Raw genomic sequence first — 26,692 nt, 5'->3', positions numbered from 1 at the left:
GATAATATGCAATGCTCTGTATTTACAGTACAAACCAACACATGACCAATACCTTCAGCCAAAGAGGGAAGGAAGGAACGAACGAAAGGTAATCGGCCACTGGGAGTTGCAGCCTCTAAATCCATTATACCCAAGACAAAGAATAATCCTAATGATGAAATTTATGTAGTATGCCAAGGATAATTTCCAAATTACTGGAATACTATAGAGAAGGTCTGAAATTCCCAATCATTTGTGGCTATCCGGCAACATAATCTTAATGTAATGTAATAATTTGGACCCTTAATGCACAGACCATGATTTTCTCAATATTGTGACCTCGCCGCCTCTCATCCACCCTTAGAATACAACCATTTTCATCTTTACTGATATAATGAAATATATATATATATATATATATATATATATATATATATATATATATATATATATATATATATATATATATATATATAAGGATTTTTATTCACCGCCCCCCTAGAGCTAGAATGAAGTCTCCTGATGGAAATTAACTATGTTTACTATCAAGCCCATGCTTCAGGGTCACCACACACTTGCCTCACTCTTAAGAGTGCACGAGCAATGACATTTGTGGACAATGGTCTCACATAAGAGGCACAAAAACCAGGAGGTCCCGGCTTGGAACCTAAGAGAGACTTTTATTATACTTCCAAATTCCTTCTTCAGATTAACCCTCTTTATGTGCTTTCTGTGATCTCGAAATCCGATCTGTCATTATAAATATCCTTGACAGATCAGGATACTAAGGATGAAGCATGACACCTGGGTGAGAGTGCGAGTGATTACCTACAGTCTGAATTGCCTTACCCCAGTGTGTAAATTGCCTCTTCTTTCTTTGGACGCAGACACTGGACCTATTCTAGAGAAGCAATAATTTAGAAAGTTCCCTGGGTACAGTACATCTATTTTCTTACCAGGATTGGACATTACAAAACCTACCGTGCTTGAGGTGAGACAAGAACATTTCTAGTGAAAACATGTAGCCATGATCTAATACAAATTATTTTGCCATAAATGGAGCTAGCAAAAAGAAAATCAGATAATGGAAAAACATTTTATTATCCTTGAATGAAAAATACACTTACTGTGTGGTAGCCGACAGGAGTGGCAGGATGCTGAGGTGAAAGGGCAGGAGTTGAAGATGGTAAACGATAATTAAAGGGGATAGACCCTTGGCATCCTAAAATTAAAAAAAACTCTCACGGATAGTACAACATTACAAAACAAAAAGTCACAAAATGAAAATGTCACTTACCCAGTGTACATCTGTTCGTGGCATCGGTCGCAGTAGATTCGCATGTTCTGCAATAGCTCGCCATCTGGTGTTGGGCCGGAGTGTTACAAGTTGTTTTTCTTCGAAGAAGTCTTTCGAGTCACGGGACCGAGTGACTCCTCCTTTTGTCTCCATTGCGCATGGGCGTCGACTCCATCTTTGATTGTTTTTCCCCGCAGAGGGTGAGGTAGGAGTTGAATTGTAGTAATAGTGCCCATGCAATGGAGTGACTAAGTATGCACCTATTTAAGGTTGAGATGATACATATATAAATAATTGAAGGTAACTTCCAAACTGCTACAGGCTCCCGGGGAGGCGGGTGGGCACATGCGAATCTACTGCGACCGATGCCACGAACAGATGTACACTGGGTAAGTGACATTTTCAGTTCGATGGCATCTGTCGCTGTAGATACGCATGTTCTGCAATAGACTAGTAAGCAGTTATTTCCCCAAAAGCGGTGGATCAGCCTGTAGGAGTGGAAGTAGTCTGAAATAATGTCCTTAATACAGCTTGACGTACTGTGGCTTGTTGTGCGGATAACACGTCTACACAGTAGTGCTTGGTGAATGTGTGAGGCGTAGACCATGTGGCTGCCTTACATATTTCTTGCATTGGGATGTTTCCTAGAAAGGCCATGGTAGCACCTTTCTTTCTGGTTGAGTGTGCCCTTGGTGTAATGGGCAGCTGTCGTTTAGCTTTAAGGTAGCAGATTTGGATGCATTTAACTATCCATCTGGCTATACCTTGTTTTGAAATTGGGTTTCCTGCATGAGGTTTTTGAAATGCAATAAAGAGTTGTTTAGTCTTTCTGATGTTCTTTGTTCTGTCAATGTAATACATTAATGCTCTTTTGACATCTAATGTATGTAGTGCCCTTTCAGCTACGGTATCTGGCTGTGGAAAGAACACTGGAAGTTCCACTGTTTGATTTAGATGGAACGGTGAAATAACCTTTGGCAAAAATTTAGGATTGGTCGTTAGGACGACTTTATTTTTGTGTAGTTGTATAAAAGGTTCCTGTATAGTAAACGCCTGAATCTCGCTTACTCTTCTCAGGGAAGTAATGGCGATGAGAAATGCCACCTTCCAGGTTAGGAACTGTATGTCGCAGGAGTGCATGGGTTCAAAAGGTGGACCCATAAGTCTAGTTAGGACAACATTTAGGTTCCATGAAGGAACAGGTAGTGTTCTTGGTGGTATAATTCTCCTAAGGCCCTCCATGAATGCTTTAATGACTGGTATTTTATATAGGGAAGTTGAATAGGTAGTCTGCAGGTATGCAGATATTGCTGCAAGGTGAATCTTAATGGAAGAGAAAGCTAGGTTAGATTTTTGTAAGTGAAGCAAGTAACCCACTACATGTTCTGGAGTTGTGTGTAATGGTTGTATTTGATTAATATGGCAGTAGCAAACAAACCTCTTCCATTTACTTGCATAGCAGTGCCTGGTGGATGGCCTTCTTGCTTGTTTTATGACTTCCATACATTCTTGGGTAAGTTGTAAGTGCCCGAATTCTAGGATTTCAGGAGCCAGATTGCTAGATTCAGCGATGCTGGATCTGGGTGTCTGATCTTTTGGTTGTGCTTTGTCAACAGATCTGGCCTGTTGGGCAATTTGATGCAGGGTACCACTGATAGGTCTAGCAGCGTTGTGTACCAGGGTTGCCTTGCCCAAGTTGGTGCTATCAATATGAGTTTGAGTTTGCTTTGACTGAGTTTGTTTACCAGGTAAGGAAGGAGAGGGAGAGGAGGAAAAGCGTAAGCAAATATTCTTGACCAGTTCATCCATAGGGCATTGCCTTGGGATTGTTTGTGTGGGTATCTGGATGCGAAGTTTTGGCATTTTGCGTTCTCCCTTGTCGCAAACAAGTCTATCTGAGGTGTTCCCCAGAGTTTGAAATAAGTGTTCAGTATTTGGGGGTGAATTTCCCATTCGTGGACCTGTTGGTGATCTCGAGAGAGATTGTCTGCGAGTTGATTTTGTATCCCTGGTATAAACTGTGCAATTAGGCGAATTTGGTTGTGAATTGCCCAATGCCAAATTTTTTGTGCTAGCAGGCTTAACTGCGTGGAGTGCGTCCCTCCCTGCTTGTTTAGATAATACATTGTTGTCATGTTGTCTGTTTTGACGAGAATGTATTTGTGAACTATTATTGGTTGGAAAGCTTTTAGTGCTTGAAAAACTGCTAGAAGTTCTAGGTGATTGATATGCAGTTTTGTTTGATGTACGTTCCATTGTCCTTGTATGCTGTGTTGATTGAGGTGTGCTCCCCACCCTGTCATGGAAGCATCTGTTGTTATTACGTATTGTGGCACTGGGTCTTGGAAAGGCCGCCCCTTGTTTAAATTTATGTTGTTCCACCACAGAAGCGAGAGGTAAGTTTGGCGGTCTATTAACACCAGATCTAGAAGGTGACCCTGTGCTTGAGACCACTGTGATGCTAGGCATTGTTGTGAGGGCCTCATGTGCAGTCTTGCGTTTGGGACAATGGCTATGCATGATGACATCATGCCTAGGAGTTGTAATACCATCTTTGCCTGTATCTTTTGTGTTGGATACATGCGTTGTATGATGGTGTTGAAATTTTGAATTCTTTGTGGATTTGGAGTGGCTACTCCTTTTGATGTGTCTATTATGGCTCCCAGGTATTGTTGTACCTTGCGTGGCAGAATTTTGGATTTTGTGAAATTGACGGTGAACCCTAGTTTGAAGAGGGTTTGTATGATATGATTTGTGTGATTTGAGCACTCTATTAACGAATGGGCTTTGATTAGCCAGTCGTCTAGATATGGGAACACATGTATTTGCTGCCTTCTTATGTGTGCTGCGACCACTGCTAGACATTTGGTAAAGACTCTTGGTGCGGTTGTTAATCCGAAAGGCAGTACCTTGAATTGGTAATGTATTCCTTTGAATACAAACCTTAGGTATTTCCTGTGCGATGGGTGTATTGGTATATGGAAATAAGCATCCTTGAGGTCTAAAGTTGCCATGTAGTCGTGTAGTTTTAGCAATGGCAATACTTCTTGTAGTGTGACCATGTGAAAGTGGTCTGATTTGATGAAAGTGTTCACTACTCTGAGGTCTAGGATTGGTCTCAGCGTTTTGTCCTTCTTTGGTATCAGAAAGTACAGTGAGTAAACTCCTGTGTTTATTTGTGTGTTTGGCACTAATTCGATTGCATTCTTTTGCAATAGTGCCTGCACTTCTATCTCCAGGAGATTGGAATGGTGTGTTGTTAAATTTTGTGCTTTTGGTGGTATGTTTGGAGGGAATTGTAGAAATTCTATGCAATAACCATGTTGGATAATTGCTAGAACCCAAGTGTCTGTAGTGATTTCCTCCCATGCTTTGTAATAATGACCTATTCTTCCCCCCACTGGTGTTGTGTGGAGGGGGTGAGTGACATGTGAGTCATTGTTTAGTAGTAGGGGTTTTGGGGCTTTGAAATCTCCCTCTATTTCTAGGGAATTGCCCTCCTCTATATTGTCCCCGAAAACCTCCTCTATACTGTCCCTGGTAAGTGGACGGTGTTGCTTGTGAGGTGCTGGCTTGTGTGCTTTGACCCCGAAACCCCCCTCGAAAGGGCGTTTTACGGAATGTGCTGTAATTCCCTCTGCTCTGCGGGGAGTAGAGTGCGCCCATGGCTTTGGCAGTGTCTGTATCTTTTTTGAGTTTCTCAATCGCTGTGTCCACTTCTGGACCGAACAGTTCTTTTTCATTAAAAGGCATATTGAGAACTGCTTGTTGAATCTCTGGTTTAAATCCAGACGTTCGGAGCCATGCATGCCTTCTGATAGTTACAGATGTATTAATTGTCCGTGCAGCTGTATCTGCAGCGTCCATGGAGGAACGTATCTGGTTGTTGGAGATGGTCTGTCCCTCCTCAACCACTTGTTTTGCCCTATCTTGGAAGTCTTTGGGCAGATGTTCAATGAGATGTTGCATCTCGTCCCAGTGGGCTCTGTCATAGCGCGCAAGTAGTGCCTGGGAGTTCGCGATGCGCCACTGGTTTGCAGCTTGTGCTGCGACTCTCTTACCAGCTGCATCGAACTTGCGGCTTTCTTTATCTGGGGGTGGTGCATCTCCAGATGTGTGAGAGTTGGCCCTTTTCCTAGCTGCTCCTACAACAACAGAGTCTGGTGGCAGCTGTGTTGTGATGAAAACCGGGTCCGTAGGAGGCGGCTTATACTTTTTTTCCACCCTTGGTGTGATTGCCCTACTTTTGACCGGGTCCCTAAATATGTCTTTTGCGTGCCGGAGCATACCAGGGAGCATAGGCAGGCTTTGGTAGGAGCTGTGGGTGGAGGAGAGTGTGTTGAACAAGAAATCATCCTCGACCTGTTCTGAGTGGAGGCTTACGTTGTGAAATTGTGCTGCTCTAGCCACCACCTGAGAGTACGCGGTGCTGTCTTCTGGTGGAGATGGTTTTGTAGGGTATGCCTCTGGGCTGTTATCTGACACTGGGGCGTCGTATAGGTCCCATGCGTCCTGATCTTGGTCACCCTGGCTCATGGTGGTGTGAGCTGGGGAGTGTGATGGCGTTTGTGCTGGTGAAACGTTAATCACGGGCGGAGGAGAGGGTGGTGGTGTAACTCTTTTCACCACTTTTGGTTGTGGTGCTTGTTCCGTCTGGAACTCCAACCTTCTCTTTCTCCTAATGGGGGGAAGGGTGCTTATTTTTCCTGTCCCCTGCTGAATGAAGATACGCTTTTGCGTATGGTCCACATCAGTTGCTTGTAGCTCTTCCTCAAACCTATGCTTTTGCATTTGGGAGGTTAGCGAGTGCTCTTCTGTATAAGAGCCTGAAGCTGGGTCGCTTGCAGTTTGTTTCGGCATCGAAACTTTGTCTGTGTGTTTTTTCGGCTCCGAGGTGACTTTTTTCCTGTTCGGGGCCGAAACCTCTCGGCGTCGATCTGTTTCGGTGCCGCTGTCTCGGCGTCGAGACGTGTCCACACCGGCATCTCGGTGTCGAGGCTTGTCTCCAGCACTTTCTCGGTCCCGAGAAGGCTGCGTGCCGGTGTCTCGACCGGAGTCGGACGATCTCGGCACTGTTTGGGCCTTTTTCGGTGCCGACGGTCGGTCACCGAATTTATGGGTCGAGCCATGGCCTGGTGGCAGTGGCGTCCCCTGGGCCTTGTAAATGTTTCTTTGTGTGGTTTTCGACGTCTTACTCACGGTTTGTGTATCGTCGAATCCTTCGGAGTCTGAGTCTTGGATCGAGAAGGTACCTTCCTCTTCTTGTTCCTCGAACTCCCGTTGGGCTGTCGGTGCGGACGCCATTTGATGTCTTCTGGCTCGACGGTCTCGGAGTGTTTTTCGGGACCGGAACGCACGACAGGCCTCGCAGGTGTCTTCGCTGTGCTCAGGTGACAGGCACAGGTTGCAGACCAAGTGTTGGTCTGTGTAGGGGTATTTATTGTGGCATTTGGGGCAGAAACGGAACGGGGTCCGTTCCATCGGCGTTCTTCAGCACGCGGTCGGGCCGACCAGGCCCCGACGGAGGATCGAAAAACTACCCCGAAGGGCACCGGAGCTCTTCGATCTTCGATGCGGTGTGGAATCTAAGTACGCCGATCCCGAACGCAACAATACCGACGAAAATCTTCCGAAATTAACTATTTTTTCCGTTCCGAAACTCGGAGCGACAGGAACACGTCCGAACCCGATGGCGGAAAAAAAACAATCAAAGATGGAGTCGACGCCCATGCGCAATGGAGACAAAAGGAGGAGTCACTCGGTCCCGTGACTCGAAAGACTTCTTCGAAGAAAAACAACTTGTAACACTCCGGCCCAACACCAGATGGCGAGCTATTGCAGAACATGCGTATCTACAGCGACAGATGCCATCGAACTGGCAGTTTACAATTTAATTATTACCTCACTGTAATTTGCTGAATTTCTTTTATAAACAACATTAATGTGAGGTATATACAAGAAAGGAATGTATGTTTTGGCAGTCCACTGCGTGGCTATCTTTCCAGGTGCATTGCATTCGGTTTAGTCTGTTTCACGAACGACTCAACCCATTGCAGGAGCGGGGTTATTGGGGTTCAGAAGCACTCTTACACTTGGATTAGACTTATTCTAAAGGGTGTGAATTTATTTACATCCTCTACTCTCATACTGTAATGATTTCTGAGCTGTACACTTAAATCTTTAGCCCCAGCTGGCACAAATGTGGTCCATTAATTATTACATATACTGGAAATTGAAAGTTGCAATATTTGAAAGGACCTGGAATGAAAATACCAAACTAATTTAAAACTGTCACTTTCCAGTGTCTTGGATTGGGAGCAGAACCAGGACTTCGGGTGTGACCAACCACACTTTATGTGCTTTGCAACATACAACTTCACTTCCTGTCCCTGACAGCCCTAGAGTGCATCAGGACACACAGGAAAAAATACTTCAAATCATACTTAGAACCTAAGTACCAAAGGCAAACATTGTGTGGATCAGTGATCGACATCTGTTTTTGCCAGATGTGGCACAGATTAAAGCCTGTAGTCTTTAAAGAGGACATTTTCCCTAATGCAAGGTGTCACAGAAGAAGTTAGGGAGTGGGTGAACACTGACGAAATATTTGGTAGCAGAGCTCTAGATATGCATTAAAGAGTGCGGAAAAAAAAGAATAACTGACATCAGTGCAAAAGAATGGTGTCTATTTGGAGCTTTGTGAAGTAATTATTGGAATAGGGACGAGTCTGCCAGAGCCCAACGGCAAAAACTGTCCACGTGTGAAAGCTGTTGGCTAAAAAGTTTCCAGATCCGGTGTGGAGCCTGGTAATGTCAAAAAAGCGAGCAATGTGCCATCAGAAGTACCCATCATAACATGGTCTATCAGATGGTTCATCAAGTTGCTTTAGTTGGAGCTTTGGGGGAAAGGAGAGATGAGAGCTAGAAGTGTTAAAGGGACATGATTAGAAGGGTAACACCGAGAGAAGCATGGAGTTGAAGGTAGGTGAGAACAGGCTGGAGGAACACAAAAGCAAATATGAAGAAGTATCGTGTAAAGATTATAGTAGGAGAGGATTTCCTAACAAACCAGTGAGGGTTTGTTGATATTTTGGGACTGCATCCTTTGTAATCGGTACTGCAGCTGGGGGCATTCATGAGTGGAGGGAGGATTTGGGGATCTGTAACGCAGGAGACAAGAAGGACATTTTTTGCAAGAGGTGTGGTGGGTAAAGGGGAGGTGGGTAAACTATTTGTTCGTAAGACTAGGTTGAAAAAACTGCATATGTTTAGTGGGAGAGGTTACAGAAGGAGCAAGGTCAAATGCGTAAATGTGTGGGAACTGGCCAGCACTGAAGAGGAATAGTAGATACGATAAGAGTTAAAAAGGAGAATGAAGTTGAGTTAGGGAAGACAGGATAGCAAAAGGTTTGATGAAGCTAAAGAGAATGAGTGTAATGTTAAGCGTTTTTTGTGAGAATTGCAATAGTTAAAACCCACGTCTGGACATTTACCAGGCTTTTATGTTCAGTTAAACTTCAGTAGGTTTGACTTGCCAAAGTTTGCCCTGTGAAGTCACGTCTGTGCAGGGGTTTTGGATTCCTAATGGTAATTGTAACAGAGTCCTAAAGAGGTTAATACACTACTGCTTCCACTTTTATAAGTTTGCAAATCAGTGGTCAAAAGAAGGAATGATGTCTAATTTGAAGGCATCACAATGCGGTTCGGTGTGGAATTAACTACAGCACAGGATCTATTGCCTAGCAAAAAGTTAGTTTAGCACGGGTAACTAGGCATGGGAAAACAGATTTTTTAAGGAAAACACAGAACTCTATGACTAGAAAAAGCAAAACAGTTCTACGTACCACTGTCAGAAACGAGGCCACATGACTTTGAAGGCATCGCACTACGGGCACCTTCTGGCACTTGGCTGGTCATCAAGGACATTTGCGTCTGCACATGCTCACACAGCCCTGGCTGCATCAGAGGCGATTGTTTGGAGCTTGGGATACGGACTGGCTGAAAATTTGAATTCCGTTCACAGGTAGAACTTTGCTCTTTGTTCACAACTGCTGTTTTGCCTGGAATGGTGTTCCTCTCTAAAGAGGAAACTGATTGGAGAGACAGAGTGTACAATGAAATCTATCTTACTTATTTTTTCTAAGTATCACTATGAAAGCAGGAAACAAAACTGAAAGGCAAAACTTCAAGTCATCAGAACGGGCACAACAAAATTAAATGCAAAAGTGCCATAGTAACTTAAAGAAAATAAGAATGTTGCAATTAAAAAAAGTAATGGGTTTATAAAATGCTTTTTGACATGGATTTTCTGCTCAAGTCTGGATGTTATTTGACAAACTTTTTTGCAGTAGCTTCAATGCAAAAACATTCTCAAACACTATTCCAAAGGAACCTACAATAAAGCAAAACAGGCCTTGCACAAAGGATATTTAGCACGACTTTTCGATTAATGACAGTCGCTCTGCGCTCTTTCACAAGGCTGCCCCTACAAAGTGATGATGCATGCTCCTTTCATACAGTCTGTCCCACCTCATCTTGCCATCCCCATATCCAATTTGCAAACTCAATCTAGATGAATTATCTTCTGCGACTAACTCATTTTCTCACACTATGTTTATATCTCAAGAGTACAAAACCAGAATAAAACAGAGTTTATCTATTATTATATTGTTTAACATTTCTGTCTCTCTTATGCCTATTACAAAGGTATTGCAAGCCCTTGACTTATACAACAGGCCTCATTCTCACTAGCTGAGCTGACAAACAGCTGCAGACCAAGATAGAAATCCTAAACTCTTCTAGCTTGCCGAGTTAAGCAGGGATATTGTGATAAAAACACTTGTGTTCCATATTAAATGTCAGCAATATTTTCAGCTAAAAGAAAAGCATGTGCCTGGATAATCATCATTACTTGTATTTCTTGACATCTGATTGTCTGAACTCTCACCATCTTCATTGCGTATGTACAGATTTAGAGAATATATCATGGTTTTGTTCAAATTCCAAAAGCTACAACAAGAACGTACCAATTTCTTTGTGAACATGTGAAGCAAGGACATGTTTCTTTGGAACTTTCTTCTTTGAGATAGTCCCCTTTCCCGTCAATGATTTTGAAACTGTTTTAGTAGACACTGTTTTTCCATGATTGGAACGTGTAATTTCAGAATCTAGGAAACAAAAACAATAATAATTACCAAGAAGTGTCAAAGCAGAAAGGATAATGCAGATTAATAGAAACTGTTTGTAACATCACCTTCATTGTGTAAGATGTCCTTTAATAATGCTGCACAGCGATCAAGTCCTTTGTGTATGACGACAACCTGCAAGAAGTGAGAACAGTTATTTAAGGAGGCAAAAGTGGAACGTGACCATTTCAATTCCAAGCCGATTCGGCGATGTTTCAATATATGGTGGAGAGATGACAACATATTCTTAGCAGAGACACCTGTTAATGCTGTGTTAGAAACTAGAAGAATAGCAAACAAGCAGGTTCTGTGCCTACAGAGATATGGAAAACGCAATTTAGTTAGCCTGGCAATCTCCAAATGGCATGAAGCACTTTTTGGTAGGCCAAAACAGGCTGTATAATTTTTAGCAGGATATCTCCTACAAGACAGTAACTTAGTCTGCTGTCAACGTCCATTTGAAGGGGTAAAAACCAAGAGTGTTCTCAACAACCACAACTTCTGGCAATATCACAATCCTATGGCATTCAAAAGTAAGGTCCAAAAAGAGGACATCTATAGTGGATTTGAAACAGCAGAATGAAAATTGAGAGCAGGGAGGGCCAAATTGAATACAAGAGAAATGCTGGCAGTGCTGCAATACCAACTGCTGAAAATAAACATCCAGGCCCATTTGAGCTGTGAATCTGCATATGCTCATTCTGTTTGTAGGACAGGTGGGAGAAATGTGTAATATTGTATCATAATTACACTTATATGGCACTGACAAGCTATGGAAGTGCTTTTGTTGGACTGGAACCACGACACTACCTAGACTGAGCTTTTTAGGAAGAGCGAAGGTTTACTGTGAGGTCTCTGTGGAAACTATTTTCTGTGTACCTGCACCTAAGAGTGAAGATGACCAAGACAGCTTTATATATGCCCATAAATACCATCCACGTGTGGCAAGCTGGTTCTGCTTTTTTTGGGTAGATATGGAGGAGTTATCTGGTGGCTAAAATCCAGGTTCTTACCAAATACTTGAATAATGGATGTTTATCTTTGAAGGGAGTTCCAGAGTTATGCCTCCTATATGGAGAAAGAGGTTCCACCAATGCACAACTGTTTGTGGGTTGCGACTTTCAGTATAAGCAGCAGTTTAGTACACCGGGCTTCCTTCTGCACATTGTGACGTTTCATTTAAATGATGGAGGGCCCAGTGCCATATGTGGCACTGTTGGCAAGGCATTGTGCATATAAGGAGGGTCACCTTGCCACGGGTAGCCGGGAGAGAACTGAGAGGGCTGAGGAAATAGGATCAAAGAAGTGCAAGCATGTAGTAGTGGTCTCCCTGGTTCATTCTGGAGTCTGAGACGTAATTATAGTTGTGCTTCTAGGTAGAGTCCATATGCGTAGTCTAGCATGGCAGGACTGGATTAATAGTACCCTGGAGCTTCTGTATGTGGAAAAGAAACATCGAAGGGTTTGCATAGTGTATAAAATGGGTTCCGTGACTTGGTGCACTCATGAGGAAAGAGTGATCAGCTGGGATGCATGATCACTCCCACGTTTCTTAATCTAGTAGAGGTTGCCTAAGGAAGGTAGAAATCCTGGGTTCAAATAACAGTCAGCTGGGTGTTCTCTTTTTTGTGGAAGTGAGAAGGAGTATTTTGAATGAGTTGAGTTTCTGGTGGCTACTGTGCATCCACTGAACAATGGCTTAGAGTTATTGGTGTAGTCTCGAAGATTCTAGATGAGCTATATGTCCAGCTTCAATACAATCTGTGTGATCTGCATATTTGTTGTATGTGTAGCTGAAGGATGAGGTCCAGTAGTGGGCTGAGGTACCAGTTATGTTGGCGCTGATCAGTACATATCATGGAACTCAGATGTGATGCTTTGTTTGAAGGAGCCTAGGGTCTGTTGTCTACCAGCAGACGGTGTCTAGTTCTTTGTGGTATGTGGAGGAGGTTGTGCTACCTACTTCTAAAAGTACTGCTGCAGGACCGTGGTCTTTGGGTTGGTCTTCAATAGCATACCAGAAGTCTTGACAGTGAGGGGGTCTTACAGGAAGTGCACTTCGTGTTACAGAATTCTGAAAGGATTCTCTGTGGCTACTTGAATAGTTGTTTTGCTTTGGAGATAGGCTAGTGCAGTGAAGACTTTCTGCATTCTTGAATGGCTTGTACATTCCGCTGTAACCTCACAAGGATGGTACCATCCCACGGACAGGGAGTTTTGATTCTGCATACCAACAAAATGATTAAACAAGTGCTAAATCCTATAAAATCATTAAGCATGTGCTTCTATACCATACTTTAGACAAAGTTCATCAAATGGGTCAGTTTCAGAATACCCAAAGCATTACTGACATGAGAACTACCAGCACTGTGAGCATGATTAATAGGAATTACCTGATCTTCAGAGTCAGTGGAACACAGCGAGTTCATAGAGGACTGAGTTTTTCGCACAGCAACTCTGAAAGACAGTTAAATCATTGCGTGATTTTGACAACAACTTCTCTTGGAACACGAACTTCTAGAAATGTGCATTTTATCTCTGTGTGCCCATAACACAAGGCGACTATCATACATGCTTGATGCATTACTGAGAAAACCAGCGGATCTCTAAAAATCATCCCAGGGAACAATCAGTACTGGGTCTGCAGGGCTCACTCCCCTATACCCGAGACGTAAAAGGTAACTGTGGTCAAAATAGTTAGCAACTCGAGAAAATCATACTTTGTACTGACCTTTTTTTGGCTCCTGGAACTTTAGCAGGTCCAGCTAGCCTTCCAGAAGAAAGTGCCTGTAAATAGCAATATGATTACTAACTTTCTTTATTTAAAATGTCTGTTACAATTCCTAACCAACAGTAATGCCAATCAACTGACTTCGTACCGACAAAACAGCTTGTATATGCTCTCATTTTAAAGGATAAATTCAATATAAACTAGTTACTTTATTCATTTCTAACAAGCTAACTTTCACACAACTTGAAAAGTGTAGGCAGCCATACTTTGTGTCAGAATTGCCTGGTGGTTGTCCTCACTGCATACAAATTGTTCCTTTCTTGTGCTTCGTGATTCAGACCTAACCCCCTTTCTCTTAAATATCTACTGTCAGACTCTGTTCAGTCATTTCCACACATCTGGTCTGCTATAATTCTTATGCATATGAACCTCAGCACAAGGATGCACATATTGGTCAATAAAACATTAAAATGCATCTTATAGAAGTCTCCAATGAATGGATAAGTATTTATTAGCTCACGCTCAATACATGGGCATATGGAAGGCACAGAGGTCTTCATTCGATTATTTTTTTAATTGTATTTGAACAGGCTGCTGTTACATGGTCAAACTTAAATAGTGCAAATATCAGTCTTACAGACATATGTTGAAGAGACTTCAGTCTAGTCAAAGCTATTGCTGGTAGCACTGTGTAGCATGCATTTGCATAATGTGGTCTGAAGAGGGTGACTGTACAGACTACTACAGCTTTCCATTACTGCAGCACATGAGGGAGGTCACTCCTTAATCTCCTCAACAGCAAAGGGCAGTCCGAAATTACAACACTGATTGGGGGGGGGGCATAGAAGGCGGTCCTTGTCAAAACAGAACCCAAGATTATTACGTAGGCCTAAAGGACAGAGTAGTTATTTCAAGAGTTGTCATCCCACAGTCTACCATTCGCCTCTCTAGTATGTCTGAAATGAATTCTAGCAGATTCTTGCTCATCCAAGATTGTGTGGCTAAAAAGCACAAACGAGAGTAAGCTGAACGTTCTCAGGGGGTCAGTCGAGTTTGAGGATCAAATTAATTTCATCCACACAGGACATGAACTCCAAAGGATCTGATGATGCGAAACACATTCATGTAAACAATAAACACGAATGTTTGTGCATATATTTTATATGTATGTGAGCAAAGCAGTTTATTATATGGTTTGGTTGCTCAACCCCACCATATATTAAATTCAGAAATTTGTCTTGGGTCCAGTCTGCCTCTTTTGCAAAGCCTAGGCTCAACCATAAGCAGTTGTGGCTACGAGCAGTCATGCTTTAACAAAGGGACAAGTATAAAGCATTTAGAAGTACAACAACAGTTGAATAAGAAAGAAACAACACAAAATAAATCAGACACCCATTTATAACAAACAAAGCCAATTGATTAAGCCTACGAGAGAGCTATTGGCTTTGCCAATATTTTTTTTATCCATGTTCTACAGCAGAGTGAAGTGGAGTGTCACGGTATAGAGTGGCCTGGAGTAGAGTTAAGTAGAGTGACGTGAGGTGGCGTAGAGTTAAGTGATGTACAGCAGAGTAGGGTGCTGTACAGTGGAGTGGAACAGTGTAAAGTGGCGTGGCATACAGTGGAGTAGAGTGCAGTGGCACAGAGTGGTGTACAGTGGCGCAGAGTTGAATAGAATGGTGTAGGCTAGAGTGGTGTGGACTAGAGTGGGGAAGAGTAGAAGAGTGGGCTGGTGTAGATTGCAGTGGTATAGAGTGCAGAGGCATATAAAGTCACTCATATAGCGCAATGAGTGCAGTGATGTGGTGTAGACTACAGAGACAGAGCAAAGTGCTGTATAGTCAGTGGCATAGAGTGCAGTGGCGTAAAGTGGTGCATAGTAGAGTACAGTGGAGGAGAGTACAGTACCATGAGTGGCGTAGAGTGCAGTTGTGCAGAGCGATGGGCAGCAGTGTGCAATGGCGTTGAGTAGAGTGGTGTAGAGTAGAACAGAGTGGTATAAAGTAAAGTGGCGTACTGTGCACTGGCAAAGAGTGGTGCAGAGTAGACAGAGGGACGTAGAGTAAATTGCCACTGGCGCAGAGTGCAGTAGCATGGAGCAGAGTGGTGCACAATAGCCTTGCGCAGAATCGAGGGACAGAGTGCAGTGAAGAGTGCAGTGGTGCAGAGCAGAATGGTGTACAGTAGAGTGACAGAAGTGCTGTGGAGAGCTGCAGAATAAAGTGCAGTGGCATCGAGAGCAGTGGCAGAGTAAAGTGGTGTAAGGTGCAGTGGTGTAGTGTAATGGCAGAGTAGAGTGGTGCAGAGTAGGTGGATTAGAGTGCAGTGGCTTAGAGTGGTGCAGCGGAGGGTTTAGGGGTGCATAGTGCAGTATGTAGAGTGCAGTGGCATAGAGTGCAGTGCGTTAGCATAGAGTGCAGGGGTGTAAAGGGCAGTGGTGTAGAGTGGTGCAGTGGCGCAGAGTGCAGCACAGTAAGGCAGAGCACTGTGAAATGGTGCAGAGAAGGGGCAGTGTTGCAGAGTATAGTGGCATACATTGGTGTAAAGTATATTGGAGGAGAGGGCAGTGGCGTAGAGTGGCATGGCGTAGAATAGAATGGCATAAAGTGGAGTTGCGTAGAGCAGAACAGAGTGGCATAGAGTACATTGGCATAGAGAAGAGTGCCGTAAAGTGAGGTGGCATAGAGTGCAGTGGTGAGGAGCAGTGCAGAGTAGAGCGCAGTGGCGCAGAGCAGAGTGAAGTGGCGTGGAGTGGTGTAGAATGCAGTGTAGAGTGGCGCAGAGCAAAGTGGCATGACGTAACGTGCAGTAGTGTAGAGTGCGGTGGCATAGAGTGAAGTGGCCTAGAGTAGAATGGAGTAGCGTAGAGTGAATTGACAAAGTGCAGTGGCATAGAGTGGTGCAAAGGAGAGTGTACAGGGGAAGAGTGCACTGGCAGAATGCAGGGGCATAAAGTGCAAGGGGGTAGAGTACAGTGGTTTAGCCTAGAGTGCAGTGGCTAAGAATAGAGTGCAGTGGTTAAGAGGAGAGTGCAGTGGAATAAAGTGGTGCAGACTAGCAAAGTGGTGTAGAGTATAGAGGAGGAGAATGAAGCACAATAGAGTAGACTGGCGAAAAGTGCTGTGGCATAGAGTACAGTGATGCAGAGTATAACAGAGTGGCATAGAGTGCAGTGCCACAGAGTAGAGAACTGCAGAGTACAGTACAGTGGTAGAGAGTTCAGAGAGGTAGAGTAGAGGGATGTGGAGTAGCGTGCCGTGCCGTGAAGCAATGAAGAGTTGAGTGCAGTGGCGTAGACTGCAGTAACGCAGAGTGCAGCAGCGCAGACTCCAGTTTTGTAGAATAGATTGGTGTAGAGTAGAGCGGCGCAGAGTGGAGTGGCCTAAAGTAGATGGGTGTGGTGTAATGTGTAGTGGCATAGAGTAGAGTGGCATAGAGTGCAGTGGCCTAGAGTAGAGAACTGCAGAATAGTGTGATAGAATGCATTGGCAGAAAGCATAGTCCCCTAGAGAGGAGTGATGCAGAGTAGTGTGTTGTACAGTGCAGTAACAAAGTACAATGGCTCAGTGTGCAGTGGTGTAGGGTGGTGCAGACTAGACTGTAGTGGTGCACAGTTAAGTGGTGCAGAGAAGTGTTCCTTAGAGGGCACTGGTGTATAGTGCAGTGGCACAGAGTATAGTGGCAAAGAGTGCAGGGTTATAGGCTGGTGTGGCGTAGAGTGGCATGGAGTGGTGCAGAGCAGAGTGGTGTAAAGTGCCATAGAGTCCAGTGGCCTAGATCAGAGGGGTGTAGAATAAAGTGCAGTGCAACAGAGTAGAGTTGTGCAAAGTAGAGTGCCACAGAATATAGTGGCATAAAAAGCAGTAGTGTGGAGTGCAGTCGTAAGGAGTGCAGTGGCACAGAGTAGAGTTGTGCAAAGTAGAGTGCAATAGAATACAGTGGCATAAAGAGCAGTGGTGTGGAGTGCAGTCGTGAGGAGTGCAGTGGCACAGATAGAGTGGTAAAGTGGGGCAAAGAAAAGCAGAATGGCGTACCGTGCAGTGTCTGCTCCAGGGGATGGCCAAACACCAGAAGAGGACACGACGTGACAAACGTGGAACAGAGGAAACAACAGTAACACTGTAGTTAAAAATGGTAAACTATGTGCAGGTGGTAAACCCACTGTATGTAAACATGTCTCGCAGAGACAGATTTTGCGCTGTCTAGGCAAAAAATAAAAATAGGTCTCGTCTTTATGAATTTTAGACACCAAAATGAACAAAATTCAAAAGCGTCCTGGAGATATAAATTATGTAGAGAATATTAAATCACTCCTTTTTCCTTCAAATCTCAATCAAGCATTGTAACTAAGGCGGTTAGCCGTTACTTGGTAAACTTTTGTAAAGTTCAGTACGACTACTCTGGCCCTACCTGTGTGACCAACTGCAGCAGACAGCGAGTCACAGGGGCCAATGAGGCTTGACAGGACAGTTACCTTGCAGTCACGGCAGTTGCCAGTCTAGGTCTACTGAACCGTGATAACCATCAAGAAGAGTGGCCCTGATGTAATGGGAATAGGATGCTAAAGAAGCTGATCCTGGGACAAGGGTCTTCCAGGGGCTACCCCCTGGTCCACAAACATGTTAGGACAACTTTGGCCACAGGGTCAATGTCCCTTGAAGTGGTGTTGAAATCCAGCAAAATAAAACAGTTGGCATTGGTCTACTGGTCTCTGGTTGCAATGAAACCAGCTGTTTCCTTTAAGTGATAACTCCTGACTTGGGCGGCCAAACTGCACTCTGACAACTCTTGCAGGCTCAGCAGACATACGTGTAACTTTTAAAGGGCTGTGCCTCAGTCTACCAGGCTGCACTTCAGTGATCAGCAGTGGTCAGGCAATCTTGACTTCCAGCTAGCCTAGGCAGGCTTCTTCAGAATCTGCGGCCATGTAGCTATAACAGAAGTCAGCCAACTGACTTTTGGAGTGACTTCTTCTTTCTGGAGCTCTGGGGTGACTTTTTCCTGTGCAGGATGCCACAAGCACAGTGCTCTCTTTGCTAGCCCAGGAGCAGCAGGTGCAGTTTAGTTGTGGGTGCAGCCTCTCTTTGCTAGGTGCATGAACAGCAGATTGGTCCTTCTTCAGTGCAGGTGTGATTTGAAATCTGGGTGACTGGGGTGCAATGTTCATGCACAGAACTTACACTCAGGGATGCTGTGACTACTAGCCAATGAGCTACCAGGTCCCCTCCAACCTGATGACTTCCTTCAAACGGTGGCATCAAGCTATCCCAGACTGCAATATTCTTCCCACTCCCAAAAGTAGAGGAACCCCTCTCTCGGTGTGTGGAGGTTGTTGGCCCACCCTAAGAGCTGCAGCAGGATGAGGGCTGCACACCGAAAATAAAACTGATTTGGCAATTCTATGTCAGGAGTGGAAGCTCCAAATAAGCTTCTCAATCTTTACTGAACATGTTTACAGCAGCCACTTAAAATACAACACACTGAAGACTACACTTCCCACTTCCCATGAACAACTTGTAACTGTCACTCATCACATGTGCCAATCACAGAGCTAGCAACTTAAGTACTGGAACGCCATTTTGATTCCTCTTTCTTTGCTGCTGTGCAGCCAGTTAATTACTTGTTTATTTTATTTCATGTTTAGATTGTTTACATATTATACAAGGTATGCTTTGGTTACCTAATGAAACAACAGAGATAAGCTCTGGTCAACGAACCCCCGCAGGATCCATCTCTCTAGTCTTTGTACTGTTGTTTTCTTAATTGTGCTTTTACTTACCCAGAGCGTGTGCTCTGCCTCTGTGTGCCCAGCAATCAATTGATACTAGGCCCTTTCTCTGTGAAGCAGAAGCAGGCTGTGCCTGTCGCTTGCGACGGATGCAGTCTTATTTTAATGCTTGCGACAGCGCAATTAAGCACATGGCAGCATGCGTGGAGTCACATATTAGACAGAGCTTCGAGAAAGAGGTTAGTGTTCGGTTAAGAGCAAAACGTCCAGACCTCCCAGGCAGAGTTAAAAAAACTCCTGACATTGATCCTACAAAGGTCACCTTTATGAAGACATTCAATAAATAACCTAAGACAGGGCAGGGCTTGGTGTAACTGCCAAGACAAGTTACTGAAAATATTGGGACCCTTGAGCAGGATCCTGAAAATCGCATATCACACAAAAGACACAGACACTTTTGTTGATCCTGAAACCCTAGTGGGGTGGGCCCAAACTGCAATTTGTAGTTGAGGGATTCCAACTGCGCCATTTCTACAGAGGGCAGATGCTCTAGATTGGTATGCGTAGTCCCCAAATTGAATAATTTGCCTTCCTCTGAAGCTGAACAAATTGCAGAAGGTCTCCTCTTCGTAGGTCCATTTATCAATGATCCAGTGAAGTTTGTATCCACATACAGCATCATAGACAAATCTCAAATGTCCCTTACAAAAGTGTTCAGACACCACTCTTTTTGGCAGGGCCGGAAGATTCATGGGGAGGTTGTCAGGCAATTGTCAATGCCAGAGCTCCCACAGACTCCATTTCCCCTCATGGCAGAGGCTGTTTTCATAGAGAGAACCTCAGAGGCGCATAAGGAACAGGTCAAGACTCCAGATTTGCAGGTGAGGGTTATTCCCCTTTCAGGAGTAGTTGGATTTAAAAAAAAAGAAATTTAAGACAATCTCGAAATATTTCTCACGATCAATGGGTCTTGGAGGTGGTATCTGGCTACAAGCTAGGTTTTTACAAAATCACTTGCAACTCCAGCCCCCACGAGAACTGCATTTTTCCCTACACAAACAGAAGTTCATAGATTCCGAGATCCAAATGCTTCTTCAAAAAGAAGCAATTTGCCCATCAGCATCTATCACAAACAATTAATCAGCACCATTTTCTTGGTAGAAAAAAAGGTGGGGGGTTACGCTTGGTTGTGAACTTAAGACAATTCAATGCATGGATAATGTACAGGCATTTCAAGATGGAAGGCATCCATCTGTAGGATATTCTGAGAGAAGGCGACTGGATGGTCCGTTTGGATTTGAAAGAGGCTTATCTCACAGTTCCCAATTTTCTGCTAAATAGGAGGTTCCTGCACTTCCTATGGCACAGGTGCTGGTTTGAGTTTAAAGTCCTCCCTTTTTAGGCTATTGTCACCTTCTCAGTGTTTCATTAAGCTGATGAGACCGGTGGTGGAAACACTTCCAGCAAGGAGAATTTCCCTGAACATTTATCTGGACAAGCTCATTCTGATGGCACAAGATCAACGAACTGTGATAATCTACCTTTTATGGACCATTCAACTATTACAGAATCTGGGTTTTTCCATCAACGAACAGAAGTCCGTTCTAACTCCCAGCCAACAGCTGGAGTTATTTGGTTTTCAAATAGATTTGGTCTGGACTCTATTGATCTACCCTCACCAGAGGATGAAAATGATCAATAAGGAATTGAAATATGCTATGAACAGTCACACTGTTTCCTTGGGATCCCTGGCCAGGATTGTGAGCCTCTTGGCTTCATCGACTCCTGCGATCTTCAAAGGGCATGTCTATTACAGAGCCCTACAGCGGCTAAAGATCCAGCATCTCAGGAAAAGGAACTTCCTATGCAGACCAAATCAGCTTGTCGGAGGAAGCCAGGACAGAAATGTCATGGTGGCTGGATCACATGGAGTCCTGGAATGGCAAAGCGATTTGTGGCAGTTCCCCAGAAGTCCTCATAGAGTTGGATGCCAGTAGATGGGGCTAGAGAGCAAGATGCGGCCCAGACTCCACGGGGGGGGGCTGTTACTCAGAGGTGGAATTTCACCTCCACACAAATGTTTAGAGCTTCTAGCGGGCTCCTTTGACATCAAAAGCCTGTCTCCCGTAAGGATGGATTGTTGCATTTTTCTAAAAATTGACAACATCTCAACAGTACCGTATGTTAAACTGGCTGTGACAAAATTTCCTATTGGCAGAAATCGTCAAGGATTTCTGGCACTTCTGCCTGCAACACTGGATTTCGGTCATGGCTGAATTTCTGGTAAGAATATGATAGCTGATTGGCACTCTCGCTGCCTCAGGGACAACAGCTATTGGAGGCTACATCAGAAGATATTTAGAATCCTCAATACTCTCTGGGGTCTGTGCTTGGGGGACCGTTTTGTGTCCTGGCTCAACTGTCAACTTACATTTTTCTTCAGTTGGCGTGTGGAACCGATGGCACAAGCGACTGATGTATTTCTCTAGGATTTGTCACACAGTCAAGGTTATGCCTTACCCGCTTTCATAATGATTTCCAAAGTGCTGTCTCAGGTCAAGACGCTCAAAGCAGAAATCATTCTAGTGACTCGGTTGTTGGCGGAACATTCCTGGTTTGCAGTTCTGCTGGAAATGGCGTGGGCCTGTCTGGTCAAACTCTCAGCTCAATCAATAGAATCTGCTGTTGGATCCAGTGGGCCAACCTCATACCGTGCTCATGTCTGAACAACTGACTGGTAGCCTGGAAAGTTTTAGGAAGAGATGGATTATGGCAGGAATTTCACAGCAATCTGTATTCTATATCAAGCAAGCCTGTTCTGCAAATACCCATAAGTGCTATGCTTCAGCATGGAGACCATTGATTAGCTGGTGTGGAGAACAGGGTGCTGATCCCTTGGGAGCAAACTGTTACTTGGTGATCAACTTATCTTCCTTGGCAAGCTTTTGGTCTAGCTTACAGATCGATTATTAACTTTCGGTCAGCAATCTCCACGAGTCACCTCCTGTTTGAAGGTCATAAGATTGGAGAAGACGCCTTGACCAAAATATTTGGTTTTAGGAGATGTAAACATAGTGTTCAGGCTTCTGGATCAATGGCCGGATAATGGTGCATTATCTCGTAAATAGCAATCCGCAAAACTCTGTTTTGTTATGTTTAAAATCCTGCAAGAAGGTTTCAGATACCCATGCTCTAGATCTGTCAGCTAGCATATTCTCTTCGGATTCAGTTTCTTTTTTTAGCTATATGAAGTCCAATTCTATATCTGTTTTATATCCAGTTTTCCTCAATAATGCCAAATAATGTGCAGTGTGCTGTTTGAAGGAGTCTGAAAAATGTACTAGGGAGTGCAGACAAGAGCATTTGGGACAATTGTTAATTGATTTGTAAAAACCATTCAAGCCAGTCACTGTGGCAACTTTGGCCCAGATGGCATGCTGCCTTTTGGCAGAAGAAGGCATTGATGTTTCTAGATTTGCCGCTCATTTCCCAAGCGGGCCATGGCTTCCAAGTCTTATGTCTTTCGTTCACATCAGGAAGAAATCATAAGGGTGGCGGATTGGACCTTGGAATCTACTTTCAAAGCTTTCTTGTACAAACCTATTGTAGATGCGGCTTCATTGGTGGTATCTCAGCTTTAAAGTAGCATACCTGGAGCCTCCGGTCTTGAAATGAAATAAAAATGTTTCAAGCTTATGCAACAAGAACTTTTGAAATCCATTAGGGAAACCGATGAAAGGATTATTACCCGTTAGTATACATTTATTCTGTCAAAACTGAATGGATATGAATTTCATGCTTTAGTATATTGCACTATTCACAAATGTGGTTTGAATGTATCCACCCTAGATTGTCTGGTGATGTTTAGGTACGTATCATGTTGACAAAGTTTATGGCTTTTCTGTTCTCAGACGATCAGAAGTAAGGAGAAGGAGGAGCTGAACACAGAAAAAGTCAGTTGAGGAAGGCGATCCAGTAGATCCGGTCCTGGACTCGCACTGGGATTCGCACAGTCGTGTAGGATCTTGGCTCCCCGTCAAACCAGGCCTGGTTAGACATTGGTGTGCTAACTGTTCCGGATGTCTTGGTTTGAACTTTTGACATAGTTGCCATACTACAGATGGGCTGAGACGTTGGATACACTGATTTAAAAAGACTTAGAATAATTAATCAAAATGGTGGTACCAGTACTTAAGAGTCTGGTTTTTATAGTGATTGAAGCAAATGATGGGTGCCAGGTACAAGCTGCTCATGGTAAATGTGGTTTTGTGTTTATTGTGTTTTAATTGGCTGCTGCAAAAATGTGCTGTAAAGACGGAAGAGCATAATTCTCACCTCTGTGCACTTACCAGAATTGAAAATTCATGTTGCGAAAGCTAGAAAGTTTTTTACTGTTTCCCTCTCTCATTCACGGATGCCAACCTGGCTCCCACAACAAAAGAGCAGCCCCTCTCATCTGTATCCACAATTTGCCCTTTGAAAATTGCTTTGGGACTTATACCCTGCTTGGCCTTTCTGCTCCGGAAAGGTACCACCTCATCCAATGGCAGTCCTTTTTGTCTTTCTTCCTGAGAGTCACTCACACCTTCCCCCTAAACCCCGCCTCCCACCCCCAGAGGGCCAGAAGGCTGTGTTGTGGATAGCAACAGTAAACATCCAATGGAAAACTTTGGGCAGCAGACTGTCAAATTTCTAAAGTTGCCATTCACTTAAAAGTTACATTAAAGTTGTCTTGGGCATTAAGTCAGGTTTGATGCAACAATTCTTTTGATACCTTAAAGTACCAACTTTAGTAATCCCAATCAGAAGTTAGAACAGCTGAGCTGTCAGCATGTGACCCTGTGACCCTGCAGGGGCGTGGAATTCCTATTGCCCAACGCCCGGGACATTTTGTTTGAGGTCAAGGGCAACACGTTTTCATGTTTATTTTGTCCTTGGGACAAGTAGGCCCAACCCCTCCAGCGCAAACCCGTTGGCTATCAGTGTACAGAGAAGGGAACTGTCTGCAGTTGAGGTAATATGTGTGTCTATATGTTAATAATGTTCGAACTTGTATTTATGGTTCATTAATGAAAAGCCATCATCATTAGGGTGAGCGCTATTAGGGTGAGCGCTGTAAATAAACATTTTATGGTCACACTGCACTACTAACAGTGGTTCCAGAAAAAAAAAAAGATTAGATGCAAATGTTAGTGGAAGTTTATAAGCAAGAGTGATTATCCTTTGGTTTTAAAATGTTCAGAAAAAAAAAATGCAAGTATGAATAAAACGTTTTGCTAATATGACATTTTTGGTGCTATTTCTTTGAAACGTCATTTAGTAAAATGTATGCAAGGATTTTCAAAACATATATTCCTAATGGAAAAATCAGTGTAACCAATTTCAACAAGATTATGGGAAGCATGAAAATAAACAAGCACTGGCAAAGCCAACCGATACGACATTTTGGTTTCGTCAATGCATGTCTTGTTTTGGCACGGCTTTTGTAACAATTTATTGTTGTGGGAGCTGCCAGGCCATCACCACTGTAACAAACACTTCAAAAAGAAAAGAAAAATGTGGTCTCAAAAAGCAAACATTGACACCAGTAACATAACAAAGGAACCACAATCCCCCACCAGGGGCCCCCTCAGCACAGCACCTGCCCTGAGTACGTCTGAAGGGGGGCCCACTCCAGTTTCGTTACACCATTGATTGCCACAGTAATTCCTGGTACAGAACAAAACTACTTTGTGTGCCAATATGCTCCTTGCAGAAGAGCAGAATAGGATCATTCAAAGTAAAGCCAGCCGATAGACAGAGAAAGAAATAGAAGTTTAATAAAAACAATGTCTTTATTAATGCCAGACCTTATTAGGGACCCAGTTCTTAAAGAAAGTTATAAAAGTACACTCATGGTATGTCTTTGAATTAGTGGCTTTCATTCACAAAAATTTACAGAAGTAGACCAGGAAATCATACTCCTAGAAAATATTTGTAAACTGTATTTTAGCATGAGCAAATATACATTTGTAGATTTGCTTTTGTGATAATCTAATGAGCGTTTACAAGTTCACATTCCATCCAACTACTTTTTTCCCCAAACCTGGACCACCATCTACTTCTGCCATTGTCAGGAGTAAATGTCCAACCTTTCATTAAGTGAAAAGATTAGAGAAGAGCTGATGAAAATCCTTAAAACATGCAAGTTAGTACATTTGCTGACTCAAAGGCATTCCAGCCCTGGAACTATTGCTTACTGTTTCCTCCAGCCCAAGTGTGCAGATCTGCGGAAAGGTAGCAAAATAAGGAAATTGCTATAGTAGGAATTGAAATTGCAAGTATTCAAGCCCTATAGTAGTAGCCCTGGCATAATCAGAGAGGCTATCATCATAGTTCTTACATAATGAGATTGCTTTTATAATTTGTCACTGCACTACATGGCACCGAAGGGAGAAGTAGATTTTTTTACAGGACAAGTAGATTTAAGAAGCAACGTGTCCCATGGACAGGTAGATATTTTATTAAATTCCACACCCCTGTATATGCAAGTTTCTTCCTTGTTTCATCCCCTATTAGCGTAAACCCTTGCCTCTAAAGTACAAAAGAGGTGACGTTCTGGCTTATTGCAAGCGCAGTTGTCTTCAGATTTATGAGGTGCCATAAGCAATGGCACTTGCTTTTTGAGTTAGATTAAACTGCTCCAATTCACCACAGAAAATATATAGCCTCATTGGTGGAGCATCACATGTTCATCCTAGCCTCCAGCTTCTAACCAGGTGAAGGTTAGACATATAGGTGACTTATAAGTTACTTAAGTGCAGTGGTAAATGGCTGTGAAATAACCTGGACGTTATTTCACGCAGGCTGCACTGGCAGGCCTGTGTAAGAATTGTCAGAGCTCCCTATTGGTGGCAAAAGAAATGCTGCAGCCCATAAGGATCTCCTGGAACCCCAATACCCTGGGTACCTCAGTACCATATACTAGGGAATTATATGGGTGTACCAGTAAGCCAATGTGAATTGGTCAATTTAGTAACTAGCCTGTTAGTGACAAATTTTTAAGTAAAGAGAGAGCATAACCACTGAGGTTCTGGTTAGCAGAGCCTCAGTGAGACAGGCATCAAACAGGGAACACATATAGGCCACAAACGTATGAGCACTGGGGTCCTGGCTAGCAGGGTCCCAGTGACACATAAACATACTGACAACATTGGGTTTTCACTATGAGCACTGGGCCCTGGCTAGCAGGATCCCAGTGAGACAGTGAAAACATCCTGACATATACTCACAAACAGGCCAAAAGTGGGGGTAACAAGGCTAGAAAGAGGTTACTTTCTCACATGTACCCATTATTATGATGCATTTATTTCTTGAGTTTTTGTTTGCTTGTGTTGGAAAATAACCTTAATTGTGATATGAAGCCTTTTGCAGTCAGTTCTAAAAGCAACTGGGAAAGACACAGAACTAGAAGAAAACACAGGCCACTACAGCTCTCAATGAGATCTGCTTTGATCCGGTTTGTTCCCAAATTCCTTGGGTCCAGCTCAGTTCTTTATATTTATGGAGAGGAAGAATAAGGCATGAACAGCATGAAGGTGGATCAATTTACAAGCAGTGGTCTTGCTCCTCAACTCTGCCTCATCACGGTCATTCCCACTTCAATAAGTTCATTCAAAGTGATAAGGACACCAGATGGTACACTGAAGTGATATGCAGAAATTAACACAATGCAAGTTTAACTAAGTCCCTATGACTCTAAAAAAAAAAAAACTTCAGCCAGAGCTATCGCT

The 26,692-nt window shown here is 43.5% G+C and overlaps 1 protein-coding gene across 1 annotated transcript in view; it reads right to left on the bottom strand.

Moving 5' to 3' along the window:
* The window catches only part of CCDC14 (coiled-coil domain containing 14), a 107,465-nt gene that overhangs the window by 71,669 nt on the left and 9,104 nt on the right, over window positions 1-26,692 (bottom strand). The window contains exons 2-7 of the mRNA XM_069224653.1: window positions 13,193-13,248; window positions 12,855-12,918; window positions 10,530-10,596; window positions 10,303-10,443; window positions 9,121-9,366; window positions 1,107-1,201 (exon numbers count right to left, since the gene is read on the bottom strand). Coding sequence (XP_069080754.1) covers window positions 1,107-1,201; window positions 9,121-9,366; window positions 10,303-10,443; window positions 10,530-10,596; window positions 12,855-12,918; window positions 13,193-13,248 — 669 coding nt within the window. The remainder of the gene's footprint in view (window positions 1-1,106; window positions 1,202-9,120; window positions 9,367-10,302; window positions 10,444-10,529; window positions 10,597-12,854; window positions 12,919-13,192; window positions 13,249-26,692) is intronic.

The sequence above is a fragment of the Pleurodeles waltl genome, chromosome 3_1 (genome assembly GCF_031143425.1).
Source record: "Pleurodeles waltl isolate 20211129_DDA chromosome 3_1, aPleWal1.hap1.20221129, whole genome shotgun sequence".
NCBI classification, from domain to species: domain Eukaryota; kingdom Metazoa; phylum Chordata; class Amphibia; order Caudata; family Salamandridae; genus Pleurodeles; species Pleurodeles waltl.
Note: the sequence above shows the minus strand (reverse complement) of the source record. Positions and strands in the feature narration are given on the sequence as shown.